General features: G+C 43.5%; 1 protein-coding gene and 1 pseudogene across 1 annotated transcript in view; one reads left to right on the top strand and one right to left on the bottom strand.

The window, feature by feature from the left end:
• The window catches only part of LOC144195144 (complement C5-like), a 61,645-nt gene extending 53,455 nt beyond the window's left edge, over positions 1–8,190 (top strand). Inside the window, exons 15-17 of the mRNA XM_077714561.1 lie at positions 861–984; positions 1,048–1,294; positions 7,916–8,190. Coding sequence (XP_077570687.1) covers positions 861–984; positions 1,048–1,294; positions 7,916–7,930 — 386 coding nt within the window. The 3' untranslated portion in view covers positions 7,931–8,190. The remainder of the gene's footprint in view (positions 1–860; positions 985–1,047; positions 1,295–7,915) is intronic.
• Positions 8,006–14,960, bottom strand: LOC144195250 (general transcription factor II-I repeat domain-containing protein 2A-like; annotated as a pseudogene).
• Positions 14,961–25,026: the final 10,066 nt, after the last annotated feature.

Genomic DNA, 25,026 nt, shown 5'->3' with positions numbered 1-25,026 from the left:
TCAACATAAAATGTATAAAAAATAGAATGTAGGACAATTTAAATCAACCTGTTTTATTATTTTTACCTAAAAATGTTTTTGCAAACTATTGATAAAGTACAGCCTAATAAAAATAAGTTCATCTTTGTTTGGGTCCTTCTATGTTTTACAGTCAGTAATTCCATTATGTCACGCTTTAGTAGTCGCACAAGCATGTTCTGCAATGTCTAAATGTTGGTCCTTTTAGAGTCAACATGGGATATTTAAGAAAATAAGAAGCAATAAAGTTCTGTGAGTGTCTAGATTTTTAAAAGTTTCATCCAACAAGTGTCTGGATTTTTAAAAGTTTCATCCAACGAGTGTCTGGATTTTTAAAAGTTTCATCCAACTAGTGTCTGGATTTATAAAAGTTTCATCCAACTAGTGTCAGGATTTTTAAAAGTTTCATCCAACGACTTTATTTCATCCGAATGGCGATCTATTTTGCGCTTATTTCATTTTACCAGTGCTGTGTACCCCTACTCCCTTTAGAACAAGCCTGGGGTTGATAGGATTTGCTTCAAAATAAAAAACTGGTGATTTCGTTAGCCTAAATAATAATTCACTTATGAAAAAAAATGACAATGTTAAAACGTTAGATTCCGACTCAATTACCACGCTAAAGTCGCACAAAAATCTGGCGCTATTTAGCATTGTGTATGAGTATAGTGTCTAGACCTCAAATTTAAGATGGCCATCACTTTTTCAGTCTTAATTCAATGCATAAAACACCAACTTGTTTGGGGCTATATGATATTTCAACAAATTAATAATTAAAAAAAAATGAATCAGTCATTAAAAAACGAAGTGGGAGTGATTAGCCTATTGTAATGTGTCCTCAGTGGAAAATCTGGAAAATCAGTCTGGACAGCTGGGGGCTCTAGATGAAAAATTGGTGAAGCAGAAGCAGGACCAGGAGGCCGCTGTCCGCCGCCTTAAGGATGAAGCGGAGCGCGACAAAACCAAGTAACCTCGTTCTTTTTCCTTACTTACTCTTGGATGAGAGTGTGAACCTTATTGTCCTCGTAGCATGATTGCCGAGACCATGAGAAACATGGAGGTGCTGTTTGAGGATAAGATGACCAAGTTGCTGGAGCAGGAGCGTGAGCAGAACAGCGAGAAGTTGCTTCAGCTGCAAAAAATGTTAGGAGAAAATATGACATTGTGGCAAGAGAAGGATGTGATGCAGAAAAGGGAACTGGAGCTTTTCTGTGAGGTCAGCCGCCTCCAAGAAGAGCTTGTTAAGAAACCCAGGCGCAAACTCTGCCGCAGGAAGGTCAGAAAACACACATGAATACAAACACCCCATGAGACTATGACCTTTTTAAATCAAAAACTTGTTCTCATTGTTAGAACAGATCTTCTCTGGGGAGTAAAAACATTCTCGTTACTCAGAAACTTAATTCTGGATTATGATTTTCTCTTGAAGAACCTTTAAAACAGGGCTTTCCAAATCGCGGCCCGCGGGCTAACTGCGGCCCCCGTCTTAATATGAAAGATTAATGTTCATGCGGCCCGCAAGATTGATATAAATGACACTGTTTTCGGAGCTGAATGAACCAATCACGGTGAGGTATACGGCTCTGGAGGGCGGGACATTGGCCGGGCTGTCCAGTGCCTTGCTCACTCACTCATTCATTCCTCCAATCAGCTGGGCGGAGGAGAAGCCGTGAAGCCAATCACTCCGCTCGGCGTGCACAGTAGTCCTTTGCTGCTCTCAGCATAGAACTGAATGAGGTGCTATGATCCGTGATACAGCTTGTGTCTGTGTCTGTAGCCATCTCCGCCAGTGAAACTGAAATTTAACAGTAAGTGCGTGAACATTACACTTGAGAAATTCGGAGAGCTGCCGTAATCACATACGATCGGAGAGCGAAAGTGCACATGCGCCACAGACCCGCGCGACTTGAAAGTTAAAAGTTCAACTCGACTCTCATTCCAAGTGATAACACATGTTACAGCCCCAGAGATGTCTGTTTCAAAGCCTGTCGTGAAGAGAAAGGTCAGTGTTGAGCACAGAGTTTCAAGAAAAGTAGGCAGTGCAATATTTCTTTGTTGAGCACAGGGGCACCCCGACGTGTCTCATTTGCACTGAAGAAGTTTGGGTGCACAAGGAATACAATTTGGAACGTCATTATACTACGAGACATGCTGAGGAGTACGACAAATACCAGGGAGATGAGAGAGCCAACCAGGTTGCCAGTCTTAAAACACGTCTTCTGAGGCAACAGAATAAATTCAAGAAAGCTACCAAAGAAAGTAATGCAGCAGTCGATAATGCCGTTTGTGAGCTGATTGCTAAAGCAGGAAAGCCATTCACAGAAGGTGAATTTATCAAAAAGAGCATATTACAGGCTGCACATATTGTCTGTCCAGAAAAGAAAAGTCACTTCAACCACATCCGCCTTTCTGCCAACGCCGTGGTAGAGCGCATTTCTGACCTGTCAAGTGACATTTATGATCAACTGTGTGAGAAAGCACAATGTTGCAGTGTATATTCAGTGGCTCTTGATGAGACCACTGACATCACGGACACTGCCCAGCTCGCAATATATGCCCGTGGTGTTGATGACAATTTTGAAGTGATGGAGGAGTTGCTCACAGTAATTCTAATGCACGGTCAGACCACCGCTAAGGAATTGCTTCACCAGCTGTGTGATGCCATTGAGAATGTCGGTTTGCCATGGAAGAGCTTTGTTGGATTAACAACTGATGGAGCCCCATCAATGATGGGGAGGATGAATGGACTGGTAGCACTTGTTCAAAAAAAAACTGGAAGAGGAAGGTGGGGAGGAGGCCATAGCTCTGCACTGCATTATTCATCAGCAGGCCCTTTGCAGCAGATGCCTGAAGTTTGACAATGTGATGTCTGTCGTTGTGAAATGCATCAACCAAATCAGATCCAGGGGCCTAAAGCACAGAAGGTTCCGTGCTTTTTAGAGGAAATTGAGTCAGAATATGGGGATGTGGTCTACTTCAATGAGGTACGTTGGCTCAGCAGGGGAAAGTGTTGAAGAGATTTTTTGAGTTGAGAGCAGATGTAAAAGACTTCATGGAGATAGACGGGGTTGCTGTTTCTGTGTATTAAGTGATCCCAAATGGCTCATGGACTTAGCTTTCCATGTTAATATCACACATGAGCTTAATGTACTGAACAAGAAGCTACAAGGGCAGGGGCAACTTGTCAGTGCTGCCGATGACAACGTGGGAGCATTCTGCACTAAACTTGAGTTATGGAAATCCCAGCTGTCTCAGACAAACCTTTGCCATTTCCCAACATGCAAGGCTCTTGTAGATGCAGGCACACCATTCTGTGGTGAAAAATATGTTGAGGCCATTTCGAAGCGGCAGGAGGAATTTGATCACAGATTTGCAGACTTCAAGACCCCTTCTCCTTTGATATGCAAGATGCCCCTCCTGAGCTTCAAATGGAATAGGTTCAGACTTACGGATGAGCATCTTCAAGCTCTATTGAGGGTCTCCACTGCTTCCTCCCTCAAGCCAAATGTGACTCAGCTATGTGAGAAGAAGCGCTGCCAGGTCTCTAGCAGCAAGAACTAGGCAAGAGATATTTCATGTTCAATGTTCCATTCAAGTTCAGAAAGTTAAAGGTTAAAGAGCTGTTAATACAGACATTTGAAATGGAATAAAAATAATTAGTTTTCTCTACTTAGCCAGCCACTGTATATCTACTGTATGCTCATTATTATTTAATTTTTTTTATTAATGATTGATTTATTTTGTATTCATCTTTAAGTTAATTTATTTAATTCATTATTTTTTGTTAAAAAATAAAGATTTTTGATAACGTTGGAATGTTTTATCAGCGCTTTCTTGTGGAAATCCTGATGTGGTCCAGTCTCACCCAGACTGCCTCTAGCGGCCCCCAGGTCAATTGAGTTTGAGACCCCTGCTTTAAAATGTATTCGAACATTATATCTGGACTAATAATTCATCTTGTGACAAGTCAATTTTCATTACGTAGAAGCTTTTGGAAGTGAAAGCTTTCTGTCGTGACGAAGAGCAAAATTTGCCCGGATCGGAAGCTTCACCCGGAATCCACCCTCAAGATGAGAACCTTTAACCTATCTCACAGGACAAAAAACACTTTGTTGAATTTGAGATGGGATCATTTTTCTTAGGATTCAAACCATCTCCTGAAACAATTTCCATTGGATAAAAAACTATAAAAATCTATGAACTTGACCATGAGAGGAAAACAAAGCCTTTTCTCTATGGGGCTCATAGTTTCTCTTAGAACTAGACAACCAGAAATGATATTGGGAACTGAATTGAGAGCAGGCAGCAGGTAGAGGAGAACTTAGAGAAGCCGTCTGCTTTAGAAAAGAGGATTTGTTACGATCGGGGATGGAGGACCCCAAAGCAGGCAAGGGGAGCATGTCCGGATATCGAATCTTTATAAGAATCGTCCAAGAGACGGGCAAAGGCAAAAAGTGAGTAGATTGGGGGGGAGTTACTTGAGGAAAGGATGTGGTCCGTGGTTGTGGGGCTGAGCGTGGTCGGGATCCTGGGAGGAAAAACAAGAGGTTTTAGATTAGTAGAGGCAGGCAAGGAGACAATGCAAGAGGGTAATTAACAGTGAACTGATTACGACAATCTAGCAGGGTGGTCATGTTCTTCTTGGCTTTAAATATTCCCCACTGGCTGATCAATCACATCTGGAAGCGTTTGTGTGATAAGGGACTGGGCCGGTGATTGGGTGGCAGGCACAACTGGCCACCAATCTGGTCCGGGACCTGACAGTACACCCTCCCCTACGCGGGTCACCTGTCCGGCGACGACGAGCCCCCGGGTGGTCCTGGTAGAAGTCCCGGATGAGGGCCGGGATGTGGCGGGCAGGAACCCAGCTGCACTCCTTAGGACTGCACCCCTCCCAGTCTACCAGATAGTGCAGGCCGCGAACCCGGCGGCGAACGTCCAGAAGCCGTTCCATAAGAAATGCCGGGCCCCCATCGGTCATGAGCGGAGGAGGCGGGGGAGGGTCGGGGAGGACAACAGGCTCTTTGTGACTGGCTTGACTTAGGAATTGTGAAGAGTGAAGTGGATGCGGAGGGCCGGTGGATGTGGAGGGGCGCTGGATGCGGAAGGGCGGTGGATGCGGAGGCGGCGGTGGATGCGGAGGGGCTGTTCGATCTCGTAGTGGCCGATGAAGTGGTGGGGGGGGGACAGCTTCCGGGACTCGGTCCTTAGGGGGAGGTCTCGGGTGGACAGCCATATCCATTGACCAACGACATAGGCTGGTGCGGGAGCACGATGTCGGTTATCCTGCCTTTGGGCACGAGTGGAAGCATGCTGAAGCGCAGCCCGAGCCTTTTACCAGATACGGCCACATCTGGTCAGGTCTCATAAGAGGGAGCGAACCTGGCGGCCAAAAGACCGGGCGATCAAACGTCCGGGCGACCAAACGCCCGAAGACCAAACGTCCGGTCACGGGAAGGAAACAAGAGGGGTTGATAGCCAAGGGAACTCTTGAAAGGGGACAGGTTGGAGGAGTAGTTAGGGTGGGAGTTGTGTGCATACTCCACGCTCCAGGTGGTTGGGTCGGCATGGGTGGTGCAGCGAATCGCTGTCTCCAACTGCTGATTGGTGCGCTCACACTGACCGTTAGTCTGTGGATGTTAACCCAAGGAGAGGCTTGCTGTGATCTTAAGGGCTGAACAGCAGACCAGATGTGAGAGGTGAATTGTGGACCCCAGTCAGTGTCGGCCGGGATTCCATGCAGGTGGCGTATGGAGGGTGGCCATCTCCTGGGCTGAAGGTAGTTTGCGGAGGGTGGAGAAGTGTGCAACTTTGGAAAACTGGTCAATGATGGTTGGTATGACAGTGCTACCTTGGGAATTAGGTAGGCATGTGAAGAAGCTGGTTGTGATGCGAGTCCAGAGACGGCTAGGAATTGGGAGTGGACAGAGTACACTGGAGCTCGGCTTGATGGAGGACTTGACGTGGCAGGCAGACACAAAGGATCGTGTATCTGCCCTTAACGTCGCTCACCAAAAGCGTTGGCGCAACACTGCCCGTGTGCGGGCAGGTCAGGTGGCAGGTGTGGGCCCATTCAAGCACCTTGGAATGCATTGGGGTGGGAACATAAAGGTCCTTCTTTGTACCTCATCTTGTCTCCGGCTCCGAATCTTGGGCACTCAGTACCTCAGCCTCCAGCCCAGTCCTCATAATAGCCACATTGCAGGAAGGGGCTAGGATATTGGGGGCTCCACCAAGTTCGGGGGATGGAAAACACGGGATAACGCACCAGGCTTCCTGTTCCTGGAACCTGGGATATAGTGTAACATGAAATTAAACCTACAAAAAACATGGTCCACCTCGCCTAAAGAGGGTTCAGCCTCCGAGCCGACTTGAGGTATTCAACTTTTTTGTGGTCTGTTGGAACCGTGAAAGGCTGACTAGCACCTTCCGCCTGTTTGCGCTGGGAGAAAACAGCGCCGACCCACACTTCCGAGCTGTCGACCTCCACCTGGAACTGCTATTTTAGGGTCTGGGTGGGCGAGAACGGGAGCAGAAGTAAAGTGGGATGTCAGATCAATGAACGCCGCTTCCGCTGCGTCTGACCTACGGAACGGTAGTTTCGTGGATGTGAGTGCTGTGAGGAGGGCGGCGACGCGCTATAGTTCCTGATAAAACGCCTATAGAAATTTGCAAACCTCTAAAAGCATTGTAGCTTTCTCCTTTTGGGCCTGGGCCACTGAGTTACGGTTTCCGCCTTTGTGGCATCCATCCGCACCTCCCCGTCGGCCACCACATACCCCAAAAAGGTGGTTTGTGGTACATGAAATTCACATTTCTAAGCCTTGATATATAGGCGGTTTTCCAGGAGGCATTGCAACACCAGGCACACGGCTGCTCATGCTCTGCAAGGCTACGTGGAAAAAAAGATAGACAAATACAAACTGATTGAACATATCTCGGAGGACGTTATGAATCAGTGACTGGAACACTGCTGGGGCGTTGCGGAGGCCAAAAGCCATCACTGGGTATTCAAAATTGCCCAGGGAAGGCCGTCTTCCATTCGTCCCCCTCCCGAATCCAGACAAGATGGTAAGCATTGCGGAGATCTTGCTTTGAAAAAATGAATCGTTCAGCGGGATAAAGGCCGATCAATGAGCGGTAACGAGTACCTGTTCTTGACCATGATCTCGTTCAGGCCTCGGTAGTCGACGCAGGGTTGCAGCGAACCGTCCTTCTTGTCGATAAAGAAAAAGCCAGCCCCAACAGGGGAGGACGATGGGCGAATTTGTCCTGCTGCTAGAGCAGGGGTGGACAAACTTTTTGACTTACGGGCCAGAATGGATACTAAAATTTGACCGAGGGTCCGGGCCAAGAGCATTTAGACACGCAATGTAATTTATCAAACCTAGGGATTGAAATGTAAGAAAAAAGAAACAACTGAAGGTGAAAATGTATTTTCAAATTTAAACTTAATTTAAATTTCAACATTAAAAACAATATTATTCAACGAAAGAAAACAGTCTTTAAATTCAGAGGGATGAACGGCATGGCATGTTAATTAAGCTACTGTACTGCTGCTGTGCGTACATGTGCAAGTTGCTATTTTTAACTCAGTAGAGAAACTCACATTTCTGTGGGAACGGTGTTGTTGTTCTCCCTTTTTGCCAGTGCATCTAAATCTGGAGTTAGTTTTGTGCTGGCAATTCTCAAAATAAATTTGAGGTGTTGGTCAGTTAACCGATATCTGTAATGGACTTTATTAAAGTTCATGACACTGAAAGTCTGCTCACGCACGTAAGTCGAGCCAAACAATGTCAGCATCTTCTGTGCTGTCCTCTGGAGGTTTGGAAACGTGGCTTCATTAGGTGAAGCGTAAAAGTCATTCAGTTTAAGAGAATGTAACTTCTATTTTTAGATGGAGTCAGACTGAAGATCGATCAGCTCCAACTGCAGTCATGTGGTGCTGTTTTGGTGTCTTGTGACAGGGGACAGGACACCAGCTGAAGTGACTTCTCATTTTTTTTTCAAAATCAGTGAAACGACGACAGAATTCTCTGTACATGTCATCCAGTGATTTGCAGTATTTATTTACGTCTCAGGCCTTCTGCATGACCATTGTGGGGAAATGAGCAAAAGATTTGTTTGAAATTTGGCTGGAGAATAAAATCAACTTGGATTTGAAGGTACTCACATTTGTGTACATGTGTGCAAGCTGATCTTTCCCCTTCAGCTTAACGTTCAGCTCATTCATATGTGACAATATGTCCACAGCAAACACAAAGTCACAAAGCCAGTCCTTATCACTCGGCACAGGTAATTGGACTGATTTCCCCATTCTCTCCAAAAACGAACGAATCTTCTCATTGAGCACCCACACTCGTTGGCACACTTTCCCCAAACTTAACCAGCGGACACGAGTGTGGTAAAGTAAGTCCTGGTGATCCGCATCGGTTTCCTCTAGGAAAGTAATGAACTAACAGTGGTTATGTCTCCTTGCTCGTTTGAAGTTAACAAGTTTTACAACTGGATCCACGACATGATTAAGCTGCAATACAGACTTACAGAGAGATTGTTGATGAATGATGCAGTGAAGAAAAATAGAATCCTGGTCAATGTTTTCTTCTTTCACTTTATCTTGGATTCTTTTCAGCAGCCCAACCTTTTTCACAGTTAAATTTGGCGATCCGTCCGCGGTGACACTGGCAAGTTTATTCCAAGGCTTCATTCCCTCAATGACCGCAGACACCTTTTCATATAAGCCCTCTCCTCACGTTTTCCTCATCAGCAATTCCATTCTCAAAAGTTTCTCCGTTATCTCAAAACTGTCCTTTATCCCTCGGATAAAAATTAGGAGCTGAGCAGTGTCTTTAATGTTGTTGCTTTCATACAGCGCTAGTGAATATAAATTAAAGGTCTACGCCTTTTTAAATAACTCGCTGACTAAATCTTCATCAATCAGTTCCACACGGTGAGTCACTGTCCTGCATGATAAACTGATTTTTGCAAACTTGACTTTGCTTTCCGGACACAAGATCTGCTGTCTCTACCATACATTCTTTCAAAAACTCCAGCAGACTTGCCTTGGTACTTGACAATTGAATCGCAGTTTGTCGGCGGAAAAAAAATCTGCTGAGTCTGTAAATTAGCTGCTAACTTCTGAGCCAAAGCCGCTCGTTCTTGAGTTGACTGCTTGATAGCGTAGTTAATATGCTTTGTCGCAAAGTGACGGCTGATATTGAACTCTTTGAAAACTGCAACCGTTTCTTGGCATATCAGAAATACAGCCGTTGATCGTACATCAGTAAAAAAATATTTTGTTGTCCACTTTTTTTAAACACTCGGCACTCAGTGTCCACTTTTCCTTTCTTTGATCCGCTCATTTTTACCGAAGGGGGAAATGGCAGCTGGAAGGTTACACTCCAACAAAGGTCTAGACTAGTGCGCCAGCTATCGGGGAAACGAGGGTACTGAAGGGGAAAGGGAAATTAATGAGGTCGTTAATTTTTACTATAAGTTGTACAACGTCGGCGGACCGGATCAAAAAGCCTAACGGGACGGATATGGTCCACAGGCCTTAGTTTGCACATGTGCTAGAGCATCGGAAATGTAATTCTCCAGTGCCTCCTGCTCAGGCCTGGAGATGTTGTAGATCCGGTGTCAGGTTTAAGACCATATACATTCAATAATTCGGATCAGAGGTAGCACACGCAGAGTCGGCTTGATGAGATTTTCAAAGACATCAGCTGAGGGAGGGGTCGGGAGGTGCCAGCGCTTGGAGATGAGTCCGTCTCCTTGCCTGACCAGTTCCAATCCCCTACCGACCTCCAACAGAGTAGCCCCTTTTATTAACAAAGGGTCATGTGACCTAGGTACAAACTTAAGGCGGGACGAAGTGACACAGAGAAATGGGCGTGTCTTAGTAAATGACTTGCCCCTAACTCATAGGTGTTATGAAGGAAACTTACCACTAGTCTCTGCAAAATTCTATCCAAGTGACTATACAGCATAAAAGTAGTAAAGAATACATTCTATACTTCACATTTCCCCCCTATAGTTACTTTGAAAGAATTTTCATGAAATACATAAATTTATATCCCTCCTATCCAGATTCTAGAATGCAAATATCATCAGCATTATTTATCAAGGGGTATGGAAAACAATAAAATCACTTGTCAAGGCAGAGGCAAAAACTTGAGGTAATTTTAGGGTTATCCGAGAAAAATCCGTCTGCGTCCCTCTTTATGAGTGGACACAGTTTTTAAGTCAAAATAAGTACAATAACCCGAAGCACTCGACATACCGAGACTCGTCACACTTTGAAAGAGTGGAAGAATCTCCATTATGATTTGCCACGCGGTTATACTGTATGTCATTGTAAGTTACCAGCATGTGCTAGATAGTATTTCGAATCATAACTTTCATACATAGAAAATACAGAACCGTAACAAAATCGCAAGTGAGGGAGTTGCAAATTTAAACACAATCGAAAACCCACGACCCGTGTTGGCCAAGGCTTTCATTTCAGCTATAGCCCGAGTCATGTATTGGTTTCATCTGGGATGAAGGTGCAGCAGTGTTCTCCCATCATGGCACACGCATCTCCATCATTGGCTCCATCCTCCTGCAACTCCATTTCCCTTAGGGCTTTTAAATCATCGGCTATACCCTGTAGGGCCAGGATCAGTTTGGTTAATCCACACTCGTGTAACAGTTCAATGTCTTTACATAACTTTACCCACTCGGATTTGGCAAAGTTGCGACAGTATGATTTTCTGGGGGAGTGGACCACTTGTAGTCACGACCGAACACCACCACCCCAGATTGAATCATGTGGTTTGAATTGCACTGATTTTGGTCCCTTATCGCTTACTGTTATGTTCGTTACCCTTAAAAGGAATGCATCTCATCTGCCTCACTGCAGATTTAAGCGCGACGTCTAGACCCAGTGAATTCAGGATGTCAGGATACCACACATCTTCTTCATAGTAGTTCTCCAGATTGTTCTTTTCATACCAATTCACTCTCCTCTGTAATAGGAGTATGTCACCATCTTGTTTTCCAACTAGAGTCTCAGTGGGCGGGGCTTTCAGACACGCCCAGGCAGTCACTGACAGTACAGTCACTGTGATGTGAGTGGCAACAGCTTTCACTGTGGCCTATATGTAGAGGTGCAAAGTCTATGGAAGCTCAAGGTTAAGTGAGGGGTGCTCGTGGCAGGTGAGTAGACTGATGAGTTTTTTACGGACAAGGGTTTTGATACCGTCCAACTTCCAGTCTACTCAGAGTCACCTGTGTCTCGAACTACCTTGACCTGGCATTGGTGAAAGCACTGACATTTCAGCCATCTTTGCGGCAGTGGAAGTTGGTGAGTTGGGCCACGAATGGGTCTTCCCATCATGGAGAGAACCAGGACTTCCTTTTTATGACTAGGATCAGCATCCAGTCACCTGGCTTCATCACCTCCTGCAAAGTAGACAAAAGGGAATCACGGCAGCTTGCCTGTTCTTTGGACAAGTTTCTCCAAACATGTTACCATCCATTCTGTGATTAGGTCTGCCTTGCCCTTAGCCTTTTGTCATGTTTCACCTTCCATAAAGGATGTTGAAATGGTCTTCCATGAACGTTTGTTTGCTCTACCAGTCCCACACTCTTTTGGACGTTGTCCTCGTTTGGGCCTGAGGTTACCTTGCACACCATGACTGCAACAAATCAAACACCAAAAAATTAAAAGTAGGTATTTAGACCTCTGGGACATGGAACACACACTGTACCATGTCCGTCATCCCCCCTGTTGAGACATGGTTCAATCCATGGCTCAATTTTGGAATAATTTTTGGGAGGCACGCTAGGCCTTTAGCTGTGTACAGGTCTTCTGCAGACTGTTCTGTGTTCTTTCTGTATAGATGCATCTCTACCTTATGTGATGCAATGTTTTGCCTATCAATTAATACTGTTTTTGACTCAGTTTTTGTTGTTGTGAATACTGTGCAGTAAGTGTTTGCGCTGCTGCTTTAGCTGCTGTCGTCTTTAGCGCGTGCTCAACACCTGCATACGGCCACTTGGTCGGGCTTAATTCTCTAATGGACAAAAATCACAACAATCTTACTTATTCCATCACTTTGCTTGTGAAAATCTGAATGCTTTATCAGTCAAAAGTAGATATACTAGCTGTTATTCTATTTTGATCACTGCTTCCATGTTTACATCAAAAACTATATTTGATTTTTCCTTTCCTGCAATTACACAAATTAACTAATCATGCTAAAAATAGGAAAAATACAAAGAGCAAACCAGGCTGCCTTCTCCTCAGGAAAACAGCTTTCCCGCTCTCTGCAACAGTTACATTCACATCAATTAATATCCAGAAACAAATGTAAACATTTATAATTCTAAAAAGAATTTAACCTACTAAAATGTAACCACCCCTTGTTTATCAGGGTTAATATTTTCTAGCATAATTTTCCTTTAGGGCAATTAAAATTCATTCCCAATTCAATTAACAATGTGTATCGCGTTGCATATTAAACTCAGTTGTTTGAAATTCAAAATATCCCAAACTAGTAGTCTTTTTATCAAATGTAATATTCCATTGTCTTTGGAGTTTGCCAATCATCTCCTTTAAAACTTTCTTAATCATCATTTTCCAATAATCTGGCATAAAATCAAAATTTAGTTACATATCTATCCATTGTAGTTTCTCTTTTCTCTCTAATTGTTTACTTTAAAAATCTGTAAGAAGGTTTGTTCTCAATTGAAACGCTTTCACTTTTTATGGAGACAATAAAACCAATATAAAAAGTTCCTTATGGTTTATGGCATTGCTCCTCGAGCAATAATCTTTCCAATCAATATTGGATGCTTCCCATTACGTCTGATCGCGTCAATAAGCTTATCTTACCTGTCTCCTCAAACGTTTCAACTGAGAGAACCTCCTTACAGTGCAAAGATGGATCTGCATCCTCCTTTCAGCTATTTTCATGTCTGCTGTTTGGTCAGCAAGAGTTGTATGGACGTTCTCATTTTGGGTTGCTCGTGCGTCTTCTCCATGTTTCCTGTTGAAAAACACAGTCTTCTTCTGCTAACTCAAAATTAGTGTGTTTCTTTAAAGTTTTTCTTTTATACAGATAGCCAGATTAGAGTCATCCTTCAGCTCCAATCGTGTAGTGAATAATGGCGTTTGGTATGGTAACGAAATATGGAACATTTTGTCAATTCAGTCAATTAATCTGTTAACACAATTTGGATGCCATTATCCCTATAAATCAATGGTACTTTGGAATTTCATATGATGCACTGTTTTTGTTTTTCTCAGTGCTTCAAAATTTCGCATTGCAGATTTGTTCCTCCAATCCAATGCATTATCATCAAAAAATTTCTTTGGACTAAACAATTTTCCTTGATTTTTCATCGCCATCCAAAAAGGCTTATTGGCGATTTCAGAAATTGATTTCAAATTTCCAATCCTTCGCTGCCATCCTTGAAAAGGGCTTATTGGCAGTTTCAGAAATTGATTCCAATTTGCTAAATCCTTTTCCACCTTGATATCTAAGGGATCAATTATATCTTGGTGGTTGGCCAATCAAAAACACAAAAAGACAAACAACCATTCACGCTCACACTCATTCATAATCAGACATCAGTGGTCTGCAATTTTTTTATCACTAGTGGAGAGCGCCATCCCTGAAAAGGGCTTATTGGCAGCTAACCACCTTTTGCTGTCTTATCAGCACTAATCGATCTCAAAAGAACTAGGTTAATAGTCATTAATATGACTCACACTAAAGCATATTTCATCTAGTGATGGAAAAACAATGAATTATATTTCGTGCACTAAACATGATTCATCTTATTCCATCCTATAGAAATCATGCTTATCCTAAATTAATTATTTTATCTCAACTTTTATCTAAACTTTACCTAATAATTTGGATCAATGCCATTTCTGCATTGTAAACTTCTCGTTTGATATCATTAATAATTTGGATCAATGCCATTTCTGCTTTGTCTTCATTTAATAATTTGGATGATTCTTAATATTTAAATCTGAATCACAAATCACTCTCATATTGCTAAATTAGCTATGAGGATAGCTAAATTGCACTAGCGGAATCCCTATTGAATTCCTATCCGCTCCAAGAAGGCGGTTATATTTAAAATAAGAGCCATTTTCTGGGCTCACTATTACCATAATTAAATTGAGGAAAAATAACCTTTCACTAAGAATTTCCTTATATAAATTTCAGTGTTTAATAAAGGACCCATAATTTGTGACTAATATATCATAACATTATCAACTATCTGTCTCTCTCTCTCTACATCTCTCTCTCTCTCTACATCTCTCTCTCTCTCTACATCTCTCTCTCTCTCTCTCTCTCTCTCTCTCTACATCTCTCTCTCTCTCTCTCTCTCTCTCTACATCTCTCTCTCTCTCTACATCTCTCTCTCTCTCTCTCTCTCTACATCTCTCTCTCTCTCTCTCTCTCTCTCTACATCTCTGTGTCTCTATCTTTCTCTCTGTTAACTTTCTCTCTCTACCTGTCTCTCTCAGTCCCCCACCCCTCGCTGTTTGTGCAGGGGGTGGGGGCCTGGGCTGGTGGGGGCTCTCTCCCTATGGCCCCACCGTGGGGTGCTTTGAGAGCATTGTGCAATCTATTGAGGAGGCCACCCCCCTTTCTTTGCGTCGGAGTTGGTTGAGTTGGCCCATCCTCCGTCTCGTTGCGTCGGGGGAGTGTGAACTGCTGGAGAATGACCATTTGCTACGCTCTTCTTTGTTTTAGCGGCTCTTTTTTGGTCGGCCATCTTCTCCCTGCCATGTGCTCATCCTTTGGTCGGCCATCTTCTCCCTGCCATGTGCTCATCCTTTCTTCTACGCCCGCTCGCATCTCTTCTTTTGTTCTAGGGACACCCCGTCTCAATTTATTATCTCTTAAATACTTGTCTACGCTTATTTATTCGCCTAAGTAGCTTTTTTTCCTTTGTTTACAGCTTTTTTTTTACTTCTAAATTCCTTTGAATAGTTTGCAAAGGTTCCACTAACAATTTTCCCCAAACCATGTGCTTTGTTCTCTCTGTGTCTCTGATTCTTTACTATTTTGCAAGGCTTGCGCGCGTCACGGCGTATTTCAGGTTCATATATATATATATATCCTTTCGGTTGATATATATATATATATCTACTTCATATGAAGATTACTTTTATCAAGCGCTTTTACTCATCAGGTGCTGTATTTTTGGAAGGTTTCCCTTATTTTTAACAATCTCCAAAAATCCTTTACGAGGGATTCTTTCACCCTCTAGTCTAAACCGCGTCACCAGTTTTCCTTACGAATGTCACCTATGGCCGAAGTGTACATTCGCCGCATATCTTGTGTATTCCCTTTATTTTTTTTTTGACATACATACTCCCCAACGATATGCAAATATTTCCTATTTATGGAACGTTTTTCTTCGACTTTTTCACGAGAGGAAAAACGGGATTTTCACCAGCCTTGTTATATATAAATTTTAAACAGCCCTACCGTCTCTTGTACGTGCATCCTCTCTCCGGCCGGGTTCCTTCTTCAAACGGGCCGCGATCGACCGAAATGCCCCCTCTTTCAAAGTAAGAGGGCTGACGTCAGTAATTCTTGGCCTTCAGTCCACCGCGGTCCGAGAAATTCAGAAATGAATCCCCGGGTTTTTCGGCACCAGAAAATGTCAGGTTTAAGACCATATACATTCAATAATTCGGATCAGAGGTAGCACACGCAGAGTCGGCTTGATGAGATTTTCAAAGACATCAGCTGAGGGAGGGGTCGGGAGGTGCCAGCGCTTGGAGATGAGTCCGTCTCCTTGCCTGACCAGTTCCAATCCCCTACCGACCTCCAACAGAGTAGCCCCTTTTATTAACAAAGGGTCATGTGACCTAGGTACAAACTTAAGGCGGGACGAAGTGACACAGAGAAATGGGCGTGTCTTAGTAAATGACTTGCCCCTAACTCATAGGTGTTATGAAGGAAACTTACCACTAGTCTCTGCAAAATTCTATCCAAGTGACTATACAGCATAAAAGTAGTAAAGAATACATTCTATACTTCACATCCGGCCCCTGGGAAGTGAAGCGCCTGGCAATAGGTTAATGACACAGTAATACGGGCGATGCGGAGATAGCACTCAGGGGGGTCTTGCCTCGGAGGCGACCTTGTTGGTACGTGGGCTGACTGGAGGCATTTGGTGTGGCAGGCTGGGCTCAAGGCTACCACCTTGGGTCCGCCTCAATTGATCACTGGATTGTGCCAAGGAAGGCTTAGAACAATAGTAGCCTACGGGAAGTCCAAAAGATAAAGGCACACCATCTCCTGGTGGTTCCTGGATAGCCGGAGTAGAACTGAGTCTGTCCATAGCTCCACTCTATTTAAGGTACGTCCGTCAAGGGCTGTTATTTTCTGGGGTCTATCTCTAGTACAAGTCCCGATGCCAAGCCTAGAGATCACGGAGCGATCGATAAAGCTTTCGTCTGTTCCTCAGTCGACAAGAGTGGTGGTCACATGAGTTTCCAAAAGTTCGTCCTTCATCGCCTCATTTAGACCCCCCCAAAAATCTGTCCTGGAGTTGGAATGCAGAACTTTCCTGAATATTCGGCGACGCTTAGGTTGCCTTGTCTTAGAGACCTCAAGCGCCCAGCTGCCTCCCAGCCGCGCACCGGGTGGTCGCAGACTTTTCGGACCTCTGCGGTGAATTCGGCATAGGAGGAGCATATAATGGAGCCCCACTATCATTTGGCGCTCGCCCATTCCAAAGCCTCATTTTGAAGGCAGTCGATGAGGTAAGCGATCTTGGCTCTGGTTTGAGCTGTAGGTAAAACATTGTTGTTCAAATACCAGACGGCACAGAACTAGGAAATGTACCCCACTGTAAGGGGCAAGCAGCAGCACCGGGGTTACCTTTGGTGAGACTGGAGTTGGTCAGTCAGAAGGAAGTGGATCGCTTGGCTGTGCTGGTCCATGAGTGGCGCTGGTGGGGGTTTGGTTTGAACCTGCGGGGTCCATGTCAGCTAGATCGTGCTGTTACGATCGGAGATGGAAAAACCCAACGCAGGAAAGGGGAGCAAGTCTGGATATCGAATTTTATTAGAATCGTCCAAGAGACGGGCAAAAAGACTCCCTTGGTAGGGGAGTAGTTTGTCGAGGAAGGGTTATCGGTAACTGGAGTATGTCGTTGAGTCCAGAGTGCTGGGTACAATGAGTGAGAGTTAAGAAGTTGTCCATGGTCCGTGTTCGTGGGGCTGAGCGTGGTCGGGATCCTGGGGGCGAAAACAAGAGGTCGTAGATTACCAGAGGCAGGCAAGGAGATAATACAAGAGGGTACTTAACAGTGGACTGATTAAGACGATCTAGCAGTGTGGTCATGTTTTTCTTGGCTTTAAATATTCCCCACTGGCTGGTGAATCACACCTGGAAGCGTTTGAGTGATTAGGGGCTGTCCCCGTGATTGGGTGGCAGGCACAACTAGCCACTAATCTGGACTGGGGCCTGACAGGATTGAAGGTGGTTTGGCTTAGAGTCAGGAGTCTAGAAGTTGTGAAGATGAAGTTGTTGAGGACTGACCATCTTGGATATGATTAGAAATGAGACAAATGGGACAGTGTGGGTTGAATATTGTGGAGACAAGGTCAAAGAGACAAGACTGCAAAGGTTTAGACATGTTCACATGAGAGAGTGGGTCTATAGGTAGAAAGTTGTTGAGGGTGTAACAACCAGAGAAAGGGTTTGAGGTTACCTTAGGAGAAGGTAAATTCATGTAATGAGGTGAGATTTAAAATCGGCTGGTGTACTGGAAGATGATGCAAAGGACGGGGTCAAGTAGAAGATGTTGATTCGCTATGGAAACCCCTAAAGGGACAATCTGACAGTGTAGTACCGTATTTCATAGCCTATAAGCCGCCTTTGTAACACAAAAAAGTGATGGCTGAATCAAGGGTATGCATCCGCACAAGACTTGCAATGTGGCTGTTCCATTTTTAACCAGTAGATGTCCGCAATTAAAAAGGTTATCTCCGATTTTTTAATAAACACTTGAAAGCTAGCTGACAAAAAATCTCATCTTTTGAAAAACTTCCATGAGAAGGGATCCAAAAAAAATGTTTGTCGTAGACATTGCAATAATAATAATTGGTCATGGAGGGTGCTGAAGCAAACTTGAGGGCAGAAAATGGGTTTTTGCTATGATATTGTTGTGCTTGCAGCATATTCTGAATATGGGGTCTTGGCAAAATATTGCGATATAAGAGGATATCGCAAGAGGGTTTAATTTGACTTATTAATGGTTGTCTTCTCTAAAAAGCTTTATATTTGGGCACAGGAAAAAAGAGGCGACGTTTCAAGTGATGACTCCCTGGTTTGTAAACAGAAGATAAGAATGCTGCTTTCGCAGCAAGAGTGGAGGTCATAGTTGGCGGCTTAGGGCGCTTTCCGTTTGGACATTTCATAATAAGAGCAATACATGGTCTGCAAGGAATGCAAGGTTACGCGAATGCTTTCACATTCATTTTTCGGGTTTTAAACAGAAATGTATATTGAGGTGATAGAAAATCTGTTTAGTAAAAGGTTGATTTGGAAAAAGCTTTGGATTTGGGAATAGAGCACAATTATAATTTTTGAGCAATTGTGGATTTCAAAAGGGCTCTTAATTAGGGAAAACTAGCTTTTGGAGGATAAAAGAATATTAATACTATTTTTGAATGGTTGCATTGATCAAAATACTTTAATCTAGGAGGTTGGCTGGTTAAAGAAAAGACAAGGATGGACATTTTTACAATATTATGGTATATTGGTGAAAATTTGTGGGTCTTTTATTAAACATTGAAAATTGTAATTAGGAAATGCCTAGCAAAAGGTTGATTTCTCTAATTTAATTGTTGTAGATATTTCTTGTGGTAACAGGAAGCTATAGAAAATTGCTCTTATCTTAAGTAAACATCGTATGAGGTGATTTGCAAGGTATATCTTAGGTGTTGAGAGTTATTTGGTTGTTAATGACATCAGACAGGAAATTAACAATGCAATAGTGGCATGAGAAAATTCATGGCATTCATCCAAATAATTAGGTAAATTGTACCTGGCTGGGGTATATAAAATTATTGATTTAGGATGGGCATAATTTCCTTATGACTGGAGTAACATGGAATGTTTTTCAAAGTGCACTTGAAGAACATTGTCTGTTGTCCTGGCGGAAGAAATACGCTTTGTTCTAATCCTTCGTAACCTGGTTTAGTCTCAATTGAAACCATATGGAGACGTCAAACCCAATATAAAAGAGTTCCCTATAGTTTTATGGTATTGCTTGCTGAGCAATGATCAATAAATATTGGTGTTTCCTGTATCTTATTAAGTCAGAAAGTTTATCTTACCCGTCCCCTCAATGTTTCAATTGAGACCACCCTTTTACCAAAGTAGCTCCACATATTGCTTGCCTTCTTTACACTCCTTTAACAGCACCCAATTATCCCCCCGTTTGGGAAATCCCTGTCTCAGAAATAAATTTCACAAGTTAATATGTCAGTCCATTCTTTCCAATCTTGACCAATTTCTGCAACAAGGCTTTTCCCAATCTCCATTTTTTTTGCTGTAAATGTACCACACATATTTCCCACCATAGATTGATCCCTTGTATGGCAACCGGGACGTTGCAATCTAGAATGCATGTCTGGAAATTTGATTTAGTAGGTAATGTTAATCAAATGTAAATGTGAATGTTTCTCGGTTTACCCTCCCGTAAGAAGGTGTATCCTCAATTGAAATGCCTCCGCCTTTCTCTCCAACTGGAGAAAACAACCCTACTGTGGAGAGGAATAGAATCACAATCATCATTAATCTCATTGCCCCAAAAGCAATAATTGTTTTCAACATGACTTTTTGTCTTTGTTTAGGGAGTTTTCCTCTTGAAACGTTTCAATTTAGACAACCTTCTTACTGTGGGAAAGGCGCATCCGTGTTCCCCTCACGGCTACTTTAATAGCCGTTGGTGTGGTTTGCAACATGGCCCTCTCACTTTGCGTGGCTCGAATGTTTCTTCTTTATGCTGCATATCAGCACCCAGTCTGCAGGAATCAACGTCACTCCGTCCGTTTCCTGTTGAAAAGCAAAAATCTCCCTCATCCGTGTCCCCTTTCAGTAACATGGACCCTCCCACCTTGCGTTACTCCGATGTTTCTTCTTTTATGCTGCGTATCAGCACCCAGTCTTAAAGAATCATCGTCACATCGTCCGTTTCCTGTTGAGAAGCAAATTCTCCCTCTGATAGTCTAAATGTGGTTTTTTTTTTTCTGCTAGATTTGACTCATCATCCAATTGTCATTGTATAGTGAATAATAGCAATTTATAAGGTCTACCAAACAGGACCTCATATAAGGTCCGCCAATTGTGGATGGTAGGCAATTGTTATATTAACAAAATGGGTGTCATTATCACTATAGATAGTTTCTGGAATTCCATATCGTGGAATGATATCTTACTTAATTCAATAAAATCTATATGTATCTTTGGAAATGGGTATGTAGGTATGCATATAGATTTAAACCATAAGCCTTGTAGTGCCGTTGTAGCAAGGCCACCACCCCCCTTGTCGAGACATAGGACTTCCCTTGACTCAAGCCCAAATTATTTTCAACCTTGATCTTTTATTGATAGATTATGTCTCGGTGGCCGACAATCAAAAAACACAAAAAGAGAAACTATCATTCACGCTCACACTCATAAACAGAAGAATTTAGTGTGTTCAACCAGTCTAGCATCCATAATTTCATTTTGTGGGAGTAAACTGGAGTACCCGTAGAAAATCCACAAATTCTCGAGGACGCCAGGAATACCTCACATTCCGGAAGGTCTGGATCCACCCCGCATTCATTAGTAGATCATTGAAGACACACACACCCACTCTAGCATTTTAACCGTTAGTAAAAAATGTACCTTCATGTTTGACATAAGGTTATACCCTTTCTAATGCTACCAGTTTAGCTGTTTGCTCCCAGAATTGAGGTGGCAATAGTTTCACATCTAAGGTTTTTATTTTCACAGCCGCCATGACCTAATGGCCCCCCTATCAGGTTTTTTGGAAAATCCCAATTCCCTCTAATAGCATGCCAATCACCTTTTAACGCGGCCATCCAAATTTGTTTCCACTCCATCCAGGTGATAAGATAATCTCCCCCATTTGTAAGAAAATTCCTCCACGCCTATTTTATGCAACATGACGCCTATGGCCTTTATCACGTCGCCTTGAGTCCAAATTCTATGAACCAAAATAACACGGCAAATTTTGCCCATCCCATTTTGTTCATAGACAATCCATCTACCTAAAGCGTCACTTGTTTCAAAACATGAAAGGCCCCAATAGAATTTGGGCATCCAGCGCCAAATAGAGCCTATTTACACATTTGTCTCGAATTTGTTTTAGATATGGGGTCCCCAATTCCCAAAATATCCCAGAATTCATGCACCGACATATCCTGTCAAAACCCAAAGCGACGAACATAACCTGTTTCTAAGCCAGATTTTGGAATTTGGAGAATTTCTCCTTTCCCCCCTTATCTAAGCTTGTTATTGCCACTCGGTATCACTGTAACATTCAGGCGTATTAACCCCAACATTGCAATGCTATGAATTTCAAGCTAAAGTTCTCTTAAATTTGCATGCCCTTAAAGCAATAGAAAGCAAGGTTATTTGGTTGTATCAATTGACCAATGTTTATCCAATCCGTAATATCCTTAAAGTCATCAATATGACCTGTGCCAAAGCATATTTCCTCCCACCAGGACAACAGACAATGTTCTTTCAAGTGCACTTTGAAAAACATTCCATGTTACTCCAGTCTTAGGGAAAATATGTTCATCCCAAACCAATTATTTTATTTACAATTCACCTAATTATTTGGATGAATGCCATGAATTTTCTCATGCCCCTATTGCATTGTTAATTTCCCGTCTGATGTTGTTAACAGCCAAATAACTCAATAATAACTCAATACCTAAGATATACCTTGTAAATCACCTCATATGACGTTTACTTAAGACAAGTCATTTCCCATAGTTCCCTGTTACCAAAACAAAAATCTACAACAATTAAATTAGAGAAATCAACCTTTTGTTAGGCATTTCCTAATTACAATTTTTAATGTTTTAAAAAACCTCAAATTGTCACCAATATACTATAATATTGTTAATTTTTTCATTCTTGTTTTTTCTTTAACCAGCCAACCTCCTGGATTAAAGTATTTTGAACAATCAAACTATTCAGAAATAGTATGAATATTATTTTATCCTCCAAACGCTAGTTTCCTTTAACTAAGAGCCCTCTGAAATCCACATTTGTTCAAAGATGACTATTTTGCGCTATTCCCAAATCCAAAGCTTTTTACCAAATTAACCTTTTACTAAACAGATTTTCTATCACCTTAATATACATTTCTGTTTAAAAACCCCAAAAATGAATGCGAAAGCATTCGCATAACTTCTCAAATGACTTCTGAAAAGTCCAAACAGAAAACGCCATAAGCCGTTCACTATGACCTCCACTCTTGCTGCGAAAGCAGCATTGTTATCTTCTGTTTCCAAACCAGCGAGTCAACACTTGAAACGTCGCCTCTTTTTTCCTGTGCCCAAATAAAACGCTTTTTAGAGGAGACAACCATTAAACAGTCAAATTAACCCCTCTTCCGTTATCCAACTACATCACAATATTTTTCCAAGACCCTATATTCAGAATATGTATGCTGCAAGCACAACAATATAGCAAAAACCCAGCGGACGGGATCAAAACCAGGCCAAGCTGCAATAAGCCATTACATTGCTGTGAATTGACAGTACATATAGGTTATATTAACAAAGCACCACCAGCACTTGGAAATAACCATTCTAATTGTTGTTATACTAGCCCCAGCATCACAAAAAAACCCAATTTAATTGTAATCACAAAACGTCATACCTGGATTAACCAAATCAAATACCAGTGTCTCCATTAATTTTCTAGCTCAACATTCTCATATCCAAATTCCACATTCCAAATCATTCTAAGCCAACATTCCTTGTTTTCAGAGACCCTCTAGTCTCGGTAATCATGTAATATATATACCCCCTGTTACGACTCCCCCTGGGGTATGATATACCAGGGAGTCGCAACTATCACAGCAGACAGGTTCTGTCAAAGATGAGTTCGGACACACATTGCAAGTAGCCTTCAGTTATTTTTATTTACAATAATGTCAATAAAACAGACTACGGGATAACATAGGGGAAGCACGAGATATTAAAGTGGCACCCTCAAATAAACACGGTAAAACCCCCTCCCAGACAGGTGTTCAAATGAACACCCACAAAATACAGGAAATAAGACCGAAGGATGCCACTGTTAAACTGATGTAATATAATCTAGACAGGGGAATAACTGTGTCTAAATGCACAAACTATATGTATACCCAAAGGTGTCTAAACTTATCTCAAGTCCCCCTATGCAACCCAAAAATCATTAACAACACATACAAAATATAACAGGGAGTAACATACTCACAAGCCTGCAACTCAGCAAGGCATCAATGGTAAGGGCAAAGGCAAGGGCAAGGGCAAGGGCAAAGGCAAAAGGGGTGAACTGACAACTGAAAAGGCTTTAAATAAGGGCAGGAGGGATGATTGGGGAATTAATTACAGCCGTGTTGGCCTGGGCAGGGCTCTGTCACAGGGGTGGAGCCACAGTGGCAGATACCGGTAAAGAAAGGAAAGCACACACCTCCTACATAGTGTGTGTCCAGGCTGCCAGCCGTAACACCTCCCCCCTCAAGAGTCAACCTGTTGACGAAATCGAACCACCAACCTGCCTCAATCAATCAATACACTCCAGTTAACTCTCCTAAACTTGAAATAGGGCATTATACATAATTTCTTCTGCGCCGGCTTCCATTTTTGCACCGATATCCTCTTCTGCGCCAGCGTGCTTTACTGCGCCCCCTTTTGCGGCGGCCAGTCACGAGACAAGGAAGTGGTCGGTCCGGCGGGCGTCCACACCAGCCGATGACAAGGCGTGGCCGGTCTGGCGGGCGTCCGCGCCGGCCGGTGATGAGCCGTGGCCGATCTGGCGGGCGTCAATGCCAGCCAGAAACGAGACGAGGAAGTGGTCGGTCCGGTGGGCGTCCGCGCCAGCCGATGACAAGGCGTGGCCGGTCTGGCGGGCGTCCGCGCCGGCCGGTGATGAGCCGTGGCCGATCTGGCGGGCGTCCATGCCAGCCAGAAACGAGACGAGGAAGTGGTCGGTCCGGTGGGCGTCCGCGCCAGCCGGTGACAAGGCGTAGCCGGTCTGGCGGGCGTCCGTGCCGGCTGATGAGCCGTGGCCGATCTGGCGGGCATCCGCGCTGGTCCTTTAAGTCTTGGCCAAGCCCCCTTCCTTTAGGAGACACTAGAATTTTAGAACGGTCAGGCACCTTACCCTGGTTGCTTGGAGGGTCGCCAACTCCCTCGTCCAGGGGTGCCAGAGCTTTGCCGCTCTTGCAGTCGCCGGCACCATCATCCAGGGGCGCCGGAGCATTGCTACCACTTCTGGGCGGGCAGTCGCTGGCCAGAACGGTGCTTGGCAGAACAGTGCTAGATAGAAAGAACTGTGCCTGGAAGGCCGGCCGGCACCGGAAGCCTGGTTAGTGGCTTCGGCACGGGTGCGACTGGCGGCCCCTGGGGCGACAGGAGTACTTTGCGTGGCCTCGGCACCGAAACTTGGGGTGCTTTCTGCAGGCTGATCTCCGCGGCGGGCATTTTCTTCATGCATTGTGCTATTTTATTTCTTTCTTCTTCGAATGCGTTTTCCTTTTCAAGCCACTCTTGCTCCAATTTTTCCCTTTCTAAATTGTCCTGCTCCAAAATATTTTCTCTTTCAATCAGTTCTTTTTCTTTTCGCTCTGCTTCCAAGGCCTTTTCTCTTTCTAGTCGATCTTGCTCCAAGGCTTTTTCTTTCTCTTGCCTCTTAAATTCCAAAACTCTTTCTTTCTCAAGCCGTTCTTGCTCAAGACGTG

The sequence above is a fragment of the Stigmatopora nigra genome, chromosome 4 (genome assembly GCF_051989575.1).
Source record: "Stigmatopora nigra isolate UIUO_SnigA chromosome 4, RoL_Snig_1.1, whole genome shotgun sequence".
Lineage (NCBI taxonomy): Eukaryota > Metazoa > Chordata > Actinopteri > Syngnathiformes > Syngnathidae > Stigmatopora > Stigmatopora nigra.
This window is presented reverse-complemented; position numbering and strand designations above follow the sequence as displayed.